The 17,949-nt window shown below is 40.4% G+C and overlaps 1 protein-coding gene across 19 annotated transcripts in view; it reads left to right on the top strand.

Annotated features, from left to right (window-relative positions):
* The window catches only part of KIAA1217 (KIAA1217 ortholog), a 373,707-nt gene that overhangs the window by 341,544 nt on the left and 14,214 nt on the right, over positions 1 to 17,949 (top strand). For 18 of the 19 annotated variants that reach the window (XR_009746054.1, XM_061468242.1, XM_061468241.1 and 15 more), the window contains 5 exons: positions 3,769 to 3,944; positions 10,641 to 10,771; positions 11,016 to 11,163; positions 12,805 to 13,297; positions 14,013 to 14,193. Coding sequence is in view for 18 of the 19 variants with exons in the window: in XM_061468242.1 (XP_061324226.1) it covers positions 3,769 to 3,944; positions 10,641 to 10,771; positions 11,016 to 11,163; positions 12,805 to 13,297; positions 14,013 to 14,193 (1,129 nt within the window). In the remaining variant the exon portion in view is untranslated. The remainder of the gene's footprint in view (positions 1 to 3,768; positions 3,945 to 10,640; positions 10,772 to 11,015; positions 11,164 to 12,804; positions 13,298 to 14,012; positions 14,194 to 17,949) is intronic. The other variant, XM_061468236.1, reaches the window with a different exon arrangement.

Below are 17,949 nucleotides of genomic sequence, written 5' to 3'. Positions count from 1 at the left end.
CCAGGGATAAGCTATAACCCAGCCTATGTTCCGAATGCATTTGTTGTTGGTAAGGCAGGAGTCCATGATGAGTTCAGTGGGGTTGTTCATTCTGCACTCCCAGACAATGAGAACTCTTAGTGGCAGGTTTGAACCAAAGCTTAGAGCTCATGCTTATGGTATAGATCATTAGCTTATATGTATGTTGGATGCTATTTTTGTTTATTCCTTCCTTTCCTTAATTGAACACATTTTAAGGGAAAGCAGTTAGACGTGATTAAGGTTCAGCATTTGGAATGTGTATACGTGCATGCTTTTTCTTCACTTAATGTATTATTTGTAGGGAAATGAGTGCTATGAAAAGGATGGAAAATATAATAACAATACTGTCATGAATGGTATATGATATTCGGTCTCCCAGGTGTAACTTTGAATTAGAAATTCAAATGTGTTTTGAGCTGTATTATAGAATTGGTGAGACTTCATTTAATCTGTGTATGGTAACAAATTTAGGAATTAGATAAACAGATTCTACAGACATCCTGAGCTGCAGGCAGTCAGTCCCTGTTTGTGGCTGTGTGCTGTAGTGTGTGGGGAGGTGGGTGGCCCAGAAGCCTCTCCCAGCAGGACAGGTCCTGCTCCCACTGGACAGGTCATACTTGTTTCCTAATGAGAAGCGAGACTGTGAACTAATATTTGATTTCCCAGTTTCAGGTCTCATAAATAATAACTGGTTCAAAGTCATCTAAACTGGTTCAGATTATTCTTGAAGTGGGTGCCAGAGGCAGTGCTGGGGTACTTGTGAGAAAGCAGTAATAGATAATGGCCAAAGCAGTAGACGAAGAAGAGGGACAAGGTAGGTATCTGGAGGAATTGGTGAGGCTGGGAGTGAGAGCCAAGGGTTATGAATGTAGAGGAGGATGCTAGAAATCTAAAAAAGCATGTGACATTTCTGTTTGATTGCTGCTTGCAGTTACAAGTCAAGTTAATTCTAATTAGCAGAAATTGACGTTTGGTGGTAACAGGAAAGCCTGCATTGCTTTTCCTTACTTTTGGGCGCTTGACTTTGGAACTTGACTGTTTCAATGAAGTTTCTTTTTAAGTATGAGGGTCTAAGATTGTTTATTTGGCTTGTTTTTAAGCAAAGTTACAGTACAAAAAGTTCTACTCTGTGGAACCAGAATAACTTTGGTAGATCCATAAAACTTCTTCCACTTGTGGTGGTAGAATAAGTGGTAGAGGTGGTCTGAAGGCCAAATGGGGTGTGCCCTTTTCCAGGGGGTGTGAGATCTGGTACCTGCTGGCAGAAGAAAGGTAAGAATCAGGTTCAATTACAGAATGTGGAGGTTAATGTGCTATAGCGGCCAGAGACTGCCTCCTGTTCCTCAGCCAGCTCTTCCCCTCTGCTCCTGCCTTATGTTTGCCCTGCCTTATGTTGTCCTTTGGCTGGTGATTCTGCCCTGCTTAAACCCACAATTACTCCTCTGGTTCCTTCTCTTCTCTCTCTGTAACCATCTGTACCTCTTCCTTCTCATCTTCTTCTGTCCCTGTTCCCCAAGCATGAACAAAACCAGGTTTTCCAGAATTAGCCAAGTGTTGCATGAATTTTCATAGAAATGGCAAAAACATCTCTTTGATTCCAAGATGAGTCATTTCCCAGACTTCAGGAGCTCACTCCAGACATTGAGGTTTGGGAGTCCTCATCATACAAGCTTTCTGAAATAGTGCAGAGCTTTATTTTTATTCCCTAACCTTGTAATCAGAAATGGATGAACTTTTGTGACTGGAACGTTCTAATACTGTTCAAGCACTGCATAAATGGAAGTGACAAGCCCCTTAGCTGTAGATGTCACTACAATAAATACAGATCCCCTATATACCTTCATAATAGGGTGAAAAGAATTGTACCTGCAATTGCCTAACCTCAGATACTCACGTATACTTAATTTTGGTATTACTGGGTGTCACTGTTACTAGCTGAGGAACATAAAGACTTATATTCTGGACATCTGAGACTTAAGTCTGGCTCCTTCTCACTGACCTTCTGACTGACCTCAGATCAGTTGTTTCACATATCCCAAGTCACTTCCCTGTGTCAAATTTCCCACTTTTTGAAGAGCTGTGAATTAACTGTATGACTGAAGTGTTACATGCTCATTCACTCATTCATTCATTCATTTATGAATTCCTTCCTGAAAATATGGTGCAGTGAAAGAGATTCATGTCTCAGCTGTGCTGGCCCTGCTGTAAGAGGTTTTAATTTATCAAATCGAAACATTAATCCCATAGCGGGGAAAAATACACATATACACTGTCTTCAAAAGAATCCAGTCTGGTATAAAGCAGCTGACAGTGTTTATGAATCTGTGCTGTTTCAAATGTTTTCCATCTTATTTTTTTTCCCTAACAGCTAATGCTTATCTTCAGCAGAGTTTTGAGCTAACACCTTCTGCTTGTTGCAGCTCAGCCCCACTCCTACACTTCAGTGAAGTGTCACCCTCCCTCTCATTGCACGTGTGTCACTGGAGAAGGCAGAGTCAGACACAAGGACTGAATAGTTGGGAGGGGAGAGTTGAGCTTGTTCCTCCAATTCCTACACTGATTGGAGAGAATGGCCTGGACAAAGGCTTTTTTCCCTTTTTTTTTTTTTTCCTCTGAATCCCATGAATTCTCTTAAATCAACTTAAAAAGAAGTCACTTTGCATTATACTGTCTTGTAGGTAACCCATTTTTGTGATTCTTCCTGTTAGGCAGTGGTTTTACTTTGCTTGTTATATGTGGTTTGGCTGTTAAGCCTGGATGTTCAGAAGACAGCTGACAGTTCAATTGCTAGTTTTAAAACTGGAACTTCATCTCCCAGTTGACACAGGTGTTTTTAAAAACTTACAGCATGAGATGGCTGCTGGGCTGACAGAGTTGTGTTGCCTGTATCCTAAAGCTGTGACTAGATGGAGCCCTGTTTATCACACTTTGGTTTGTGTGAGTGGGGGGCATAGCTTCTCTAGGGCTACCCACAAAAGCATACAGTCTAGTTCATTTTCTTAGCTGTGTTTTGTTCTGCAAACAATACCAGTAAGAAAATCAATGCTTTAGGTACTTAATATAAGGCTAAGTTAAGGAAGAAGGTGTGACTTTTACAGTTCTCAGGAAAATGACCGTATTATGAAGAGGGATTTTTGGTGGGTACAGGAGGTTTTATGTATTGCAGATGAGGTGTGTGTCTGTACTAAATTACACCGGATGGCACAATCCTTCCTCTGCCACTTGAGAGACTGAAAAATTCCATTCTGACAACAGCAGTATGTTCCAGCCTTGACATTAATGTGTGGGATTATCCACTAGGCACGTATGGGCAGTGCGATGCATAGGCTTGCGAGATACACACAGAGTGGAAGTCAGGTTTCCGGCATTCTCATAAGTCATGATTAATTCTTGATTCTTGCTGGACCGAGCAGACTAAAGGCCCACAAACCTTGCAGAAGTTACGTACCTAAGGTGGTGTACTGATCCAAGCATCTTTTGTTGATCAGTTTGCAACTTGAAGTTAGATATATACATTAGAAGGCAGACATATACATTAGAAGTTAATCAGATTTAGGCTTTTCTCACCTCCAACACTGCCCCACGGAATAATGTTTGTAGGTAAAGAGGGAAATGAGAAGGTAAAAACTCTCTCTCACACAGTAGGGCTGTGTTTATCCCAAACTATTTCCGTATCTACAATGTATTCTGTTGCCAGGGATGTCAGTCAAGCAGGAAAAACTGAAGTTGATTTCTTTTGTGCAACAGCTGCAGAACCAGGAGATGCTGAGGGCAATGGTGAAGAAAGCAGAGATGGAAATCAATGGCAAAATGATTGAAACTGTGAAGAGGCTTGAAGATCCTGTGCAGCGACAGCGCAACCTGGTGGAACAAGAAAGACAGAAATACCTCAACGAGGAAGAAAAGATAGTAAAGAAGTTATGGTGGGTTGAGAAAACTCTTGCAATTTGTTGCTTTTGCCTGGCTCTGTTTTTCCATAAAGTAGTAACTTTCACCACTGTCTTCAGTGAAACTGCACCCACATATGCTGTTTTTAGATGTGTTTGCTTGCACTCATGTTGACTGTAAAACTTTGTGTTGTACAATCACTGGTCCTGCCTGGGAGTCCTCCTTAGCACAGCCACTAGGTAAGTCCTACCTCTTGAAACCTCCTCAGAAGTCTCCTGTAAAGGGGGTATAAGGACCATGACCACCTCTGTCTTCTGAAAGCCCCTACTCTAGCTCTCACCTTCAGCTTTATGTATATTATGCTTTAGGGAAGGCGGGAGGAATTTCCTCAAGAACAAATGGCTGCAAAAGAAGGTAATGAGTTTGGCTTTAAGTGTGAAAATCAGATTTCAATAGTAAGTACTTTGGCTGTTACAAAGAAGAGGTAGGGGAAGCACATAAATAGGGGATTTAATTTAGTTGCAGTCAACAGTGCTAGTCTCCATCTAAAATTTACTTACTGGGATTTCCATACACTTAATTTTAGATAAAAATACTTTTCTTTTTATTTGTTGTTTTGTAAAGGCTCTTTATTCCTGTGTATGTCATTTGTAAGACCTTTTCCCAAAAAACTTTGGTCTGCCAAGACTGATGGGATCCAGTTGTTTGTTGTAGTCTATGTTCAGAGTCAGCAGGAGGCAAGACAAAGCTGAAATCAATAAGCAGTTTAACTAGTTCTAACATTCACATTTGGAAGATGCTATATAACTAATTATTTCTCATTACTGAATGTAGTTCACATCTGAAAAATTCCTCCATAATACAGAGAAACTTTCTAGTCAGTTTCTTACTGGAAAAGATGATGGAAGAGTCATAAGGGTACAGTTCTTGACAGCTAAGGAGTGTAAATCTTTCCTGTTGATCAATGTGTTGTCAGATTAACAAGATTTGTAATAAAAATGATGCATCTGTAAAGACAAAGTAGACTGTTACTAAGGGAGTCTGTTTTCTGTGAAGAGAAGTTGAATGTGCAGTAACAGTCCGTGCTAGTGTATATAATCCTCTCATCTAATTTGAAGTCTTAAATAACATTGTGTTATAGTCTTAAGTAATTACCCTCCTGTTCATCATGTTATTCCTGTGTACCTCGTTGCTTAGCTCTAGATTGTTTGTTCTCTGTGGAAAGAACAATTTGTGTGATGACTGTTTATAGCATTGCCCTCATAAAATGGATACTGAGTGAGGTCAAGTGCACATGGCAATAGCTGTTACAGCTGTTCATTTAGGATATGACTTTGACTGCAATATGGTTCTGGTTTATCAGTGTTTGGAATTTTTTCTGTTTGCAGAGTTTCTGCTGCTTCTGTGCAGCTTCATTTGTTAATGTTACAGGAAAACATCTTGCTTAGATCATTCATAGGCTGTAAATGTTAGTTCAACCCTTTTGGAGACACGCTAGAAATAAACATAAAATCACACACACACAAAAAAATCATCAGTGGTGTCCAACAAGATTTCTTTGTCATATATTCGCACGTTTTCAGGATCAGAGCCCAGTGTCACATCTGACAACTGACAGTATCAGTTCAGCTGCTGATGGCTGTTAATAATGAACAGCATACACCGCAAAATTAAACATCAAATGTCGCTGAGAAAGATTAACATTCTATATAGGCACTTTTCATTTAAGCTGATCCCAGTGCAGGTATATAAACAAATGCAAAACAACAGGGCAAAAAATGGACCATTGCTTAGAATTTCAACTGTTGTCCTCTTGACCTTTTCTAAATCATGCAACTGAATCAGTAGACTGGCCTCATGCAAGACAGGACAGCCTAAGGATTTCTGCAGTACTTACTAAAGTGTGTTTACTGCTCTGAAGTGATAAATCTCAGCTTTAAAAGTTCTCCTTTCTGCTATTCTGAAGATTATGTCTGGGAAATAAAGAAATAAGAAAATTGGTGGTTTCATGTTGTAAACAGCAGAAGTGTCGGTGTACATTTCAGAGCAAGTTTTCTGTGGAGCACCGTTTGTGATGGTGTCTACAGGAGTGTGCCCATGTGTGTCACAGCTGTAGCAGGATTACAGTTCAGAGATACCTAATGAAATCTAGGTAACGCAGTTACACATAGTGTTTATGCACACTTGTAGTCGTGAAATAAACACTCAGAATTAACCGGGTAGAGCTTTTCTCCATCTAGTCGTTTGATTCAGCATTAGAGATGTCCTATAATGCTTTTGGTGTCGTAGATGCTAGCCTTAAAATCTACCTGACCAAGGACAGATGATGATACAACACATTGGCTAATGAAGTATTTATGTTGTGAGGAGCAGGTATGACTACTATATTGTAGATTGCAGATTATTGTAAGCACTTTGATAGAGGAGGGTTTATAAGCACAGCAATTTAAAATATAGCCACAGCCAATCTGTCTAATTGGATATGATCTATACGAAGTTACAATTTATATTTTGTTAGGAAAAGTATCAGACTTTTTTATAAGAGTAACTGTAAAAGGATAACTCAGTAAAAACAAAACCCTCCTTAGTGTGTTAGAGAGCCACTAGTAGCAGATACCTGGGGAAAGATACAAGAACATGGCTCAGAGTGCATCTGCTTGCAGCTCAGGGATTTTCCAAATCAGAGATGATATCTTCATATGCAAAACCTCTACATGGATTGTTTACTTTTCATGAACTTACACATTTTTAAAAATGTATGTAAACTTTGTTGTCTACAGCGTCTAGGCGCAATGAATTCTATAGAGTAATCCTTTTCTTGGGTTGAAAGAGTCTCTTTTTGTTTGTTTTTGAATCTTTCATCTGTCAATCAATCCCCAAATTCTTAAATCATGCACAGCAGAATATTCACTCTCACCGTGCTGGTCATGATGTTATAGAAGCTCCCCCACTTATGCCTTTTTCAGCCTAAAAAGTCATAGTCTGCTTAGTTACTCCCTTTTGTAGAAGCCTTTCTATAAATTTTGTCATCCTGTTGCCTTTCTCTATGCCCTTTCTAACTCTAGGGCACGTCTGTGAGATGGGGATAGGGAGAGCAGAGCCTGCAACAGCTATATCAGACATGGACACACCATGACTTCATGCAATGGCCTCCCTGTCCTGTTCCACATAAGCTTTCCATTACAAATCCAACATCTCGCTCACAAAGGGTGATTATCAGTTCAAAGTTCATTACTGTGTATAATAACTTAGGGTTTGGGGAGCTTGTTGGTTTTAGATGGGGTTGGGTTTGGTTTTCTTTCTCCTCATGAGCATTACTTTACTTTTATTAAGAGTTAATTTAATCTTTGGCTTTTTCCTGGTCAATTAGTATCAGATGGTCCATCTGCAGCCTTCTGCAGTCACCTTGCAACATTATTCTCCTGAATAATGTAATATTCTTTTGAGATTTTTTTACTATACTATTCATCCTTTTTTCTAAATAATTTACAATATGTTGAAAAGCACCAGCCCTAGCACCAATCCCTATGGAACTCACCAGCAAACTACGTTCACTGAGTAAGCAGTTCACTGATCCCTTCCCTTTACTTCCAGTACTTTATCCATGAGAGAATTTTTATCTTGTCACATGGCAACTTTGTTTTCTTGAAAGCTTTTGCTGAGGTACCTTGCTGAAAGCCTTTGGGGCTATAGCATGTCCCTATGCTGTTGTTGTTTCCTTGTGGATTTGTGAGACTTACTTTTGCTTTACACAAATCACATTAATTACTCCAGAGCACAACATATTTATCCATTGGTCCACTAATTCTTTACTGTGTACTCTTCATTTTGGTATCTATCAATTACACCAGCCTAGGTGTCAGTCTCAACAGGGTACAGTTCCCTGGATAGTCCCATCCCCTTTTAAAAATGTTTTTGTATCATCCCTGACACTTTCCACTATGCCGGTGCCAAAGCAATTTTAATCAAGAATTTAGATGCTTAATATTAATAGTTCAGCTGTTTCACCCTCAAGCTACTATTGAACTTCAGGGCACATACCATCTGGCCTGGGTGATTTGTTACTATTAATTTTGTCAGTTTGTTTTATAACCTGTTCTACTGATACTGCAATCTGAGACAGATCCTCTGGTGTTTTTTTGCCTAAAGAAAGATCTCAGCATAAGAGTTTGCCTTGGCTCTGCTGGGTATAACACAGATGCAGAAAAATCATTCATCTTGTATTAGCCTTCTGAAACTGCATTAATGTGAGTTTCTTGTTAATTGGGTTTGCTTAGTCCAATCTATAAAGCCAAATTGCTTCCTCAGTGATGGAAAAGAAATGCTGGAGGCTGCTGCTTCAGCTTCTGAAGGCTGAAGTTTCTTTTCCCTTGCAGTTTACCACAGGAGGCAGTGTAATATGTTATCCCCTGAGTAATTTCAGGGTCACTTGACTTGTTTGATAGTATCACTGAATGGAATTCAAGGGCCTTTATGATGACCTTTCTGTTTCTGTTCAAATAACAAAGGGGAAAGAACACCCTTGTCAGCTACCTGAAAGTCTTCCCTTTATATGTCCGACAATCAGAAACCTACTAAAACATCGTAACATTGTTCTGTCTGTGCTCCTTTTTCTTCCTTCCATCTATGAACAAATTTAAGCTTCTGCCCTTATCTTTTTGGTTGCCTTTATAGCTAGCAAAGGCAAGCACAGAGACAGCAATCTGCATTATCGCAGCTTCTTCCACTAGAAAAATACCCCGAGAAACGTTCCCTTGCTGCCATCGTGTGGTCCATTGGATTGTTTCCTGCAAGTATGCTTGTGCTAGTGGAAATACTGACTCCCTCAGCTTTCTCAAGGCAGAGTCTTAGAAGTGGGCTTAAAATGGGAACAGGATCATTTACCTCCACTTCTCTGTGATCTGTTCAGAAGAAACTTCTGATTCTTAATTCAAAATTTTTGTTATAGTTTCTAAAGTTCTTAGTCTTTGGATTGAAATGAACTCTTTGCTGTGTGCACTTGGTGTCCGGATCCTAATATTGGTTTTGGTTTTCTGTATATCAGAAGTACTATTGTGTTGCTATTGTTCTGTGTAACTCTGCTTCCACTTTAAATTGACGTAAGTGTGGGGTTGTGCTGCAAGGGATTTTCTCCTTTTTATCCTGTTACTGTCCACCTACTCCCCTCTTTTCCCCTGTGTCACCTGTTCACTGAGACAGATCTAGGAAGTGACCTGGCTGAAAATAAGTAATTTCCTGCTGGATCTTCGTGGCAGTGCTGGTACAAGGGAAGCATAAAGAAATTCAAGGCCTGAAGTTGGTGCAGAAGTCAGTCTTCCCCTACCCCTTTTCAGGCAATCAGCCCATAGTTTGGTTCTCTTACAGCAATGGCAAAACTGCTACCTAAGTGGATGCAAGAAATGAGGCAAATAGGTTAAAATGAGTAGCCAATTTGTCAATTCAGAGTTTGCTTTGCATTATTTTCTACCATGCAATTAATCAGGCTTCTCAGAATATTCCTGTCAGGAAATTTGATATTTTAATAGAGGTGAATTTCTCTTAGAATATATATTCAAGAGATGACAAGAAATCTGGAGAGAGACTTTTTACAAGGGTATGTAGTGAAAGGACAAGGGGGAATGGCTTTAAACTGAAAGAGGGGTGATTTAGGTTAGATATTAGAAAAAAATCCTCACTGAGGCTGGTGAGGCACTGGCACAGGTTGCCCAGAGAAGCTGTGGCTGCCCCATCCCTGAAAGTATTCAAGGCCAGGTTGGATGGGGCTTGGAGCAACCTGGTCTAGTGGAAGGTGTCCTTGCCCGTGGCAGGGGGGTTGGAACTGAGTGAAGGTCCCTTCCAACCCAAACCATTCTATGAATCTATGATCCTTTTAAGGTATTTGCATGGATGTTTATATAGTTGCACATAATGCATTTCAGGGTTTCTTTAGAAATTTTTAAGCTTCTGTGTGGAAACTCCAGCTAAAGCAATGTGGTCTCAACTTTAAATGGAAAAAAACCATGTCTCCCCTAAACAAAAATAAAGTTTATGTGTCTGAAGGATTGTGAAAATTTGCATAAATATGGAAGCATGGAAAAAATATTGGGAAAGGTGATGAGGAATCACCAGATGGAGTTGGAGGAAGGATGGGACAGCACTGGTTGGAAAAAGACATTTGAAGTGATTAATTCTTAAATCCAAATGCTGAGTGAGAACTGCACACAATGTTTCAGTCTGTCTGTTCTTGGTAACAGGACCCTGTATCCTGTCTAAGAGGACCCTGCAGATAAACAAGGTTGCGTCAAGGGACCATTAATGCCAGGTTTTGGGTTCTTACTTCACTGTTGGGAATTCCCTTGCATGTCAACAGCAATGAGAAAATCCCAGGTGCAAACCAGTACTGGATGGTAGTGGTAGAGTGTGTCTGTACCCTCCCAGGATTTGCATCCCCAGAGGTCTGGCTCTTAGATGTGTTTCACCACACCCCCTGCCCTTTATAGCACAGCTGCCTGAAGGTCAGTATGCACTGCACATCTTCAGCCTATCAATCAGTCAGCTTGTTCCTATGCTGTGAGTTTCCAGCATCCTCATTTCCCCTCATGGTACCCTGCTGTTTTTTCAGCCTATGGTGTCAGATTTAAAGACGCCATACTTGAGGTTTCTGGATTAGTTTAGTCCATTCATTTACATGTATTTGACTGTAATGTGAAAGCCCTGCTTACATTTCATGGCCACTTTTTTTGTTTTGCCAGTGAGCTGGAGGCATTTGTTGAGGACCTGAAGAAGGACTCCAGTGCTTCCAGCAAGGCAGTTACACTGAAAGATGTTGAAGATGGAGCCTTTCTTTTGCGTCAAGTGGGAGAAGCTGTTGCCACCCTGAAAGGTATGTACTTCTCCTTTGCACTTTTGGTTCTTTTCTTTTAACCACGGTGGCTGAGAACAGTTTTTTGCCTTTAATCTGGGAGCATTAACTCACTTCCAAAAAGATACAAAGTGGGAATTAAGGAGCTTGTTGCATGGCCCCTGTAGAGAGGAAGGCATTCAACTATTTGACATTTACCCCATCATGCATTTGTCCCAGGGCTTTTATCATTTCCTCTTGAGCTTCACAGGTGTTATCTTTGCAGGAGAGTTCCCAACATTGCAGAATAAAATGCGTGCAATCCTCCGGATTGAGGTAGAAGCCGTGAGGTTCCTAAAGGAAGAGCCACACAAGCTTGACAGCTTGCTGAAACGTGTGCGCAGCATGACCGATATCCTCACCATGCTCAGGAGGTGAGATGGGATTTTTGTTTTGTCTTTTTCCTTCCTCAAGGCTAAAGCATTTCCTTAAGCAGTGCTAAAACAGCTTCTGGGCTTGGGTTCTCCCCCTCTTATCAGGCAATTTCCATGTAGTATTTTATAGGCTCTTTCTAGAGCCCCCTCAAGGGAAATCAAACTAGTCTTTCCTGTGCTCCATGCAGTGGTTCTGTTCTGACCAAGAGGCCCAGTCATCAAGATCTTATGATTTTCAGTCAACTAGCTCCCTCTGAACTCAAGACTTCCAGATTTGCAAAGTACCTGGATGGGAAAGCTTGCAGAGTGGCATCACTCCCATGTGTGAGCTAATTAACTGTAGGCCATCACTGCAATCGAAACTAACAGAAATATTCCCTGAGACTGAAACATGCATCCCCAAAAATGTAACAGTAAGAAACAAAACCAGAAAAGATTCTAAGGGGATAAAGGTACCCTAAACCTTCTGAAAGAAAGAAATATTTTTCAATATGCCTTTGAATTCATGCAAATTCTTTATTCTGTTCTCTGCAATGTATGCATCTAATTTGAAATATTAGATAACATTTGTGTCCACTAAAGGCAGTTTTAGCTATGTTTGTCAGAATATATGAGCAACAAATGACTGCTGATTTATATGAAGCAGTAGGCGTTGGATTAATAATTTCGTACTCAAAACCAGTGGATCAGGCCAAACTGTCAGTGGTGGTGGTCGCAATTTTACTTCAATTACTAGAAAATGTAACTCATAAGCATTATTCTAAGGAATGTAGGATTCTCATTGTTTCCATATATCCTGGAGCATATGTAAAATGGATGTGCCAGTACTGGCAGATGGATAAAATGGTTTATGTAACAGGTCTTACAAGAGCAATCATTTATTTTTCCATGTAGATAAACATCTATATCCTTTCATATTAGTCTCCTTTTCTTAAAAATTACTGCAGTTATTTCCTGTCTCACCCTGTTTGGAAAAAAAGAAAACAATGCAATAAGTTATGTATGCGAAAGCTTTACCAAAAGCTTTTTTGCAGTGAAATTATGTATTAAGCCTCATAAAGTCTGTTTCAGTAATGGAAAAACTGATGGCATCTGTTGGCTAGTTACAATCTGAAGCTCAGTCATTTCACAGCTAGCTGCCAGAAATAGTTGACTACATCCTCAGCTCATCCTACTGCAAACTCTTCACAGACAAGACCTTCATGAAGTATCATTTGAAGGCTTTGTTTTGGCATTTGGCAGACTGCTGCCTCATATCCTACTTTCTGTGCTAATAGTCCAGGAGCATGTTGTTAGCTACATGCAGCATATAAACTTTAAGTCACCTGATTTCCATTATCCCTCTAAAATAACCCACTGTAACTCATGGTTTGGTCAAAACGTGCTAGTACATCCATGAAGGCCTGTAAACATTTCAAAAGGCATAAACATCCTAATTAGAGTGGCCTCTTTAAAACTCTGAATCCTTGACTGAGAGAAATCTGTAAAATCACACAACTGAGAGGATCAGGAAGAAAACCCCCCATTTGGATATTTTTGATACAGGTTTTTCCCTTGCAAAAGTTCATTGTTAATTATTGCTCATGACTTGCCTGTTTGCTAACCATGTGTCGTGCTGTTGTGTTCAATTTGGCTGGGCAGACATGTTACAGAAGGACTGCTGCGGGGTGTGGATCCATCCCAAGCCGTGCAATACTCTACTATGGAAAAGACCACTGCAGCTGAGACTCTGAAAAACCAGGAGGAGTTCAAGCATGCCCAGGGACATGCACAGCAAAACCTCACATCAGAGTCCCAGGTGTCATCGGTCAAGTCAGAAGTCATCCCCTTCTCTGCAATGACAGTCCATCATGTGCAGAGCTCGCCTGTTGTCATCCATCAGTCTCAGCACTCCTCAGCACTGGTCAACCATGCCCAGGGTTCACCCACTGCAGCTAGCCACAGCGAAGGTGTGCCAGCGGATGGCCACCCCTCAGCCACCCCACCAGCTCCCCTGCAAGAGCCTGCAACAGGATCCCAGCCCACACCAACCACACCAGCACCACAGGTCTCTGTCAATGGCACCACCATGCAAAGTCTTTTCATTGAGGAAATTCACAATGCAAGTACCAGAAACCGAGCTGTGTCAATTGAGGTATGGTGTATTCCACTCAAACAGTTGTCCTCTCTTTGGGTCTGAGCTCCCAGTCTCATTCGTGAGACTGCAGGTGGGATTTTTAAAATGCTTTCTGGGGACCTAAATGCTTAACCCCTGACTACACCATGCATTCCTGAAGATACCCTCTGATCTTAAATGCAACAGGATAATAACATGCAATCAAAATGCGTAACGGTGTTTTTTAACTAACCTTTATAAAAAAATTAGAAAGTAAAAATCTGTTTTAGAATACCTTATTTCTGGCAACGCTTGCATCCGTGGATTTCATTCATTCTTTAAATCTTCATATCCCTCATTATCGAGAGGTAAAAATGAAAGAGTATAAAGTTCCAGTGGTTTCACACACAGAGGTATTGAGAAAATCCACAAATGAACTCTCATGTCTTATTACAGACATGCACTTTAATCACCAGTGTGATACAGTAAAAGAGTGACCCAGATTTAAATTTTGCCTTTGTTCCTTTAGTGAGCAGTGGCCACTGTCAGTCATGTATTTGTGCCATCTCTAGCACAACGCAAGTCAGAACCAGTGTACAATTAGTGTTAATTCCTCTAGTTGCTGATTATAGCTGTAAGAATCTATCCGTATTTACCTAGAATGTTTCCATATGGATTTTTAATTTCTTTTTAAAATAAGTGATCACAACAGGAATCAGAGAAATAAAGAGATGTTTTACTATTTTTTGTCTAGAAAGCTGAAAAGAAATGGGAAGAGAAAAGACAAAACCTCGATCACTATAATGGGAAGGAATTTGAAAAGCTCTTGGAAGAGGCCCAAGCCAATATAATGAAGTCAATTCCTAACTTGGAGATGCCTCCACAGCCAGCAGCCCTGCCAAAAGGGGATGCATTGGAAAAGCTAGATGTCTCAGGTAAGGTTTGCTAGAATAAATGATGCTAAAGAACTGCATATCTGGAAAGATGTTATATTTTTCCTACCTTCTAGAATGGTTTCAGTTTGCAGATTTCTGTGTTCTTGATCATAGCTGTGAGTATGTTTCTGAGGAATAATGCAGTCCTGTGCACAGGATGCAGTGATTTTTCCAGTGCCAGTGTGGGTAACCAGCTGAAGACAGATTTCTGCATATTGCAACTGAGAGAATTTGTCCTCTGGATATAAAGACTCTGCATTAGCAGGAGAGTAAGAGTACACTTTGCTTTTGACAGAGATACTGTACTATATCTATATCTAATGTACTGTGTTCAGTTATGCACTTAATAGTTTAGCATTACAGAGAGCTCTGGAAAGAACCACAAAAAGATTGAACGCAGATGATTGTACCATCAGAAACATAAAAAACTCTTTTGTAGACAGATTTGTTACCAAAAGAAGATCAAGACACGCCTGAGGTTTCTGAGGGTAAGGAGGCCTTTTAACTTTGCAGAAAATGTTCCAAGTTCCAGCAACTGAAAGTTGAAGCTATAAAAAGCCACATTAAAAGTTAGCTGTCAAATTTTAACATTCAGAGTAACTTATCACTAAAGTTTAATTATGAACATATGGGATTCTCTGCCACTTCAGATCTTCAAGCAATACTGTGTTTCTTTCTGAAGGGCTGCTCAGGCACAAGCTGTGTGCATGAATCAAGACCTGCTTATAGAAGTCATTGAACCTAAGTGGAAAATGGGACTATTTGAACTTAATGATCCTTGCTAACTTCATAGTCTTAAACTATAAATACAACCAATGTTTTGAATGAGTTCCTCAGAGGTCTGAAAATGACCTGTGATGCTACATAGCAAAGTTCTCTTCAGGAAGTGGATAGATATGTAGGAATGAACGAGAGCAACATTCACAGTAAGCATTCTGGCTCTTTACAGATACAGAGTTTCAAGTTGAATGTGAGTCAGGCTGTGACCCTGTAGCAAAACCCAAGCAAACATAATGAAATGAACAGGAATATCTACAAGACACATGGATCTGCTCAGAAGTGGTGAGCTCTTCCATAGTAATTCCCAGACTCAATGTTTTGGACTTCAAGGAAGACTGAACAAATAGGAGGGAGTCAAGAGGACAGCGATGATGACCAGAGCTCTAAAAAAAGCATCATCTCTGGGGAACAAAAAAGAAAGAACTAGTTTTGTTTAGCATGAGGAAGTAAAAGCTGAGAAATTAAAAAGGTATCTATCTTTGAATACGTAAGAATCTCCTTCAAAAGGGAAGACTAACTTGCATTGTGTGAACAGCAATCAAAGTTAGCAATTGCAACCAGGAAGGCCACTTTCAGCAGTCTGCGGGTACTTCCCCAGCTTTCCCAGTTCTTATTAAGGGGAATATCCCAACGTCCTCCTTTTCGTATCCGTTATGGACCTTTTATTCCTTTATTCCTCTATACCTGCTTATACCATTTGCATCCCCACTGCTGTGGCAACAAGCTTCCCATCTTGTGTAGGAGCTTTCTTTCGTCTATTTTAAACTGATCTCATACCAGCTTCATTGAGAACCCCAGAGTTCTAATACTCTGCAATTTGGCAAACAACAGCTTTGCATTCCCTTTATAAAATCATGAAGGCAGTGAATAACCTTGATCATATCCTGGAGGTTTCAGCCTGCCCCACAGGCTCCAGGCTTCCAATTTGCAGCCTTTCTGGTCCCTACATCTATGCCAGCTGCTTCCTCCCTTGGCTAGTTTCAGTTGCCCTTCTCTAACTCCCCTGTGTCCTTCTGGAGCTGTGGAGACCACGGCTGCATGCTGCAGCCAAGGCATTGGCATGCCGAAGTTGTAAATAGCTGAAAAGCAATGCCCTGGGGTTTGTGTACAGAAATTCATGTAGGATTCATAGGGCTTTTTCCAGATCCAGCATTTTGGTCCGGGCGCATCTTTGACATTGGCAAGTTGTGGCCCTTGGATGTTTCACAACAAACATATTAAAAAATAAATCTCTGTTGAACCTCATGAAATAATTTTAGAGTTCTGGGAGTATTCAGTCAGGTTACTGCCTATTGATCAACACGGTTGTCTTCTATAATGTGTGTGTGGCATAAAAGTGACTGAAAATGCATACCACATGGGTGCAGTGAGCTGTGACATCTTAAAAAGTGCAGAGCACAGTAACAGAGAAGTTTGCTAACTAACTGGTGTAGTTAACTAATCCACTTCTAGAATGCAATGTTGCACAGTGTGTAGCCAGCAGATTTAAGGAGAAATCTGATGAGATTGAGACATTTGCCTTCTGTTGTGCATAATGAACCCTGTAATAGTAACATAAATAAGGGAACAGCAAAACTTTAATATCTAACTAAATTTCTCACATGCCACCCAACTCTTCTACGGTTCAAGATATGTTTGCAATATTAGTGTGCTGTAGACTAGAACGCTGAGCAACATCAGGAAAGAGAGGCCACCTACGTACGCACACAGTGCATAAGATATTTTGGCCATAAATTAGCAAAGGAAGTCCTCTGTTGCCTTCACTGCAGAACCCAGGTAGATCACATTGCCAGAATATGTTGTCTCAGCCATTCTCGAAACAGAATCCAGTTAAGAAACTTTGTTTTTTAACCCTGCAAAGAACAAAACAATGTAAAATTACACACTTTGTGCAATTTTGCAGATGATTCTGTAAATACTTATTTAATGTCTTTACTTCAACTCACCTTTTTTTTATCAGGGTTATTCAATGAAAAATATGGGGACTCTCTCTAGCATGCACGTTAGAAACTGGGCTCCTTCATCTGTCTTTGTGCCTTCATATGTGAGAATGCTCTGATTTTGCACGTGCTGAGTGATCGGTAGCTTCCATTAAAGACAGTTTGCTTCTCTGACTACAAAGGCTGCCTCAAGGCAGGCGTTACTATTTTGAGATCTTTTTAAGACGTGATAGATTCTTTTGGTGCAAGTAGAAATTTGTACAGTGGGAGAAATTAATTCCAGTCTGTCTGTGCCTGTTGAAGAATGCTTCAGCTCGGTGTTGAAGAATGTTTTGGTTCAGTGGAACAGCTGGCAATGAACAACTCCCATTTTGTTAACAGAAGTGCTTAGCCCTTTGGCACCAAAGAAGGTTCCATGAAGTAACTTTTTTGTTCTTGGGTAGTCTTGGACTCAGCAAGTTGTACATGTCCATTTACTCCTCCCTCTTTAAATATGCTACAAGTCCCCAACCATAAGAAAAAAATGCATTTGAATCAGGTTTTTTCCTAAAGTTTTTTTCTCCCAAGTTTTTTGGCTTTTGTTTCGGCTTTTGTTTCCTTCCCATTTAGATTGGGGAAATCTAATCATTTAGTAAAGAAAACAAAAATCCAGCTTTGAAGTTTTGCCTTGCCCAGTGTCATTGTGTTGTCTGTGAGCAAACCCCATCACAACCTCTCCTTAATGACTCCAGCTAAAGGATGTGAGGGGGATTAGCCTTTGATACCCTGTGTTCCTGCCACACTCACTGAAAATTTCTGTTGCCCGTATTTCTCCCTTTTGTTTCCCCTTTTGAAGATGGACAGGGATGAATGTCTCACAGATGTTAAAGAGATGTCAGGAATCAGTCTCTCTTTGTGGCCCCCATGTCCCTCATACAGACTTGTGCTTAGTAAGTGTGAGAAAAACTAAATGAGTTGAGCCCATTCAAATGAGTAGGAATTCGCACAGGCCCTACATCATAGTCTGCTAAACACCATCTTAGAGAATTAGTCTAAT

This window comes from Pezoporus flaviventris, unplaced genomic scaffold (assembly GCF_033815535.1).
Source record: "Pezoporus flaviventris isolate CSIRO_AGI_PZ_B2104156 unplaced genomic scaffold, CSIRO_AGI_Pfla_v1 ptg000047l, whole genome shotgun sequence".
NCBI lineage: Eukaryota > Metazoa > Chordata > Aves > Psittaciformes > Psittacidae > Pezoporus > Pezoporus flaviventris.
Note: the sequence above shows the minus strand (reverse complement) of the source record. Positions and strands in the feature narration are given on the sequence as shown.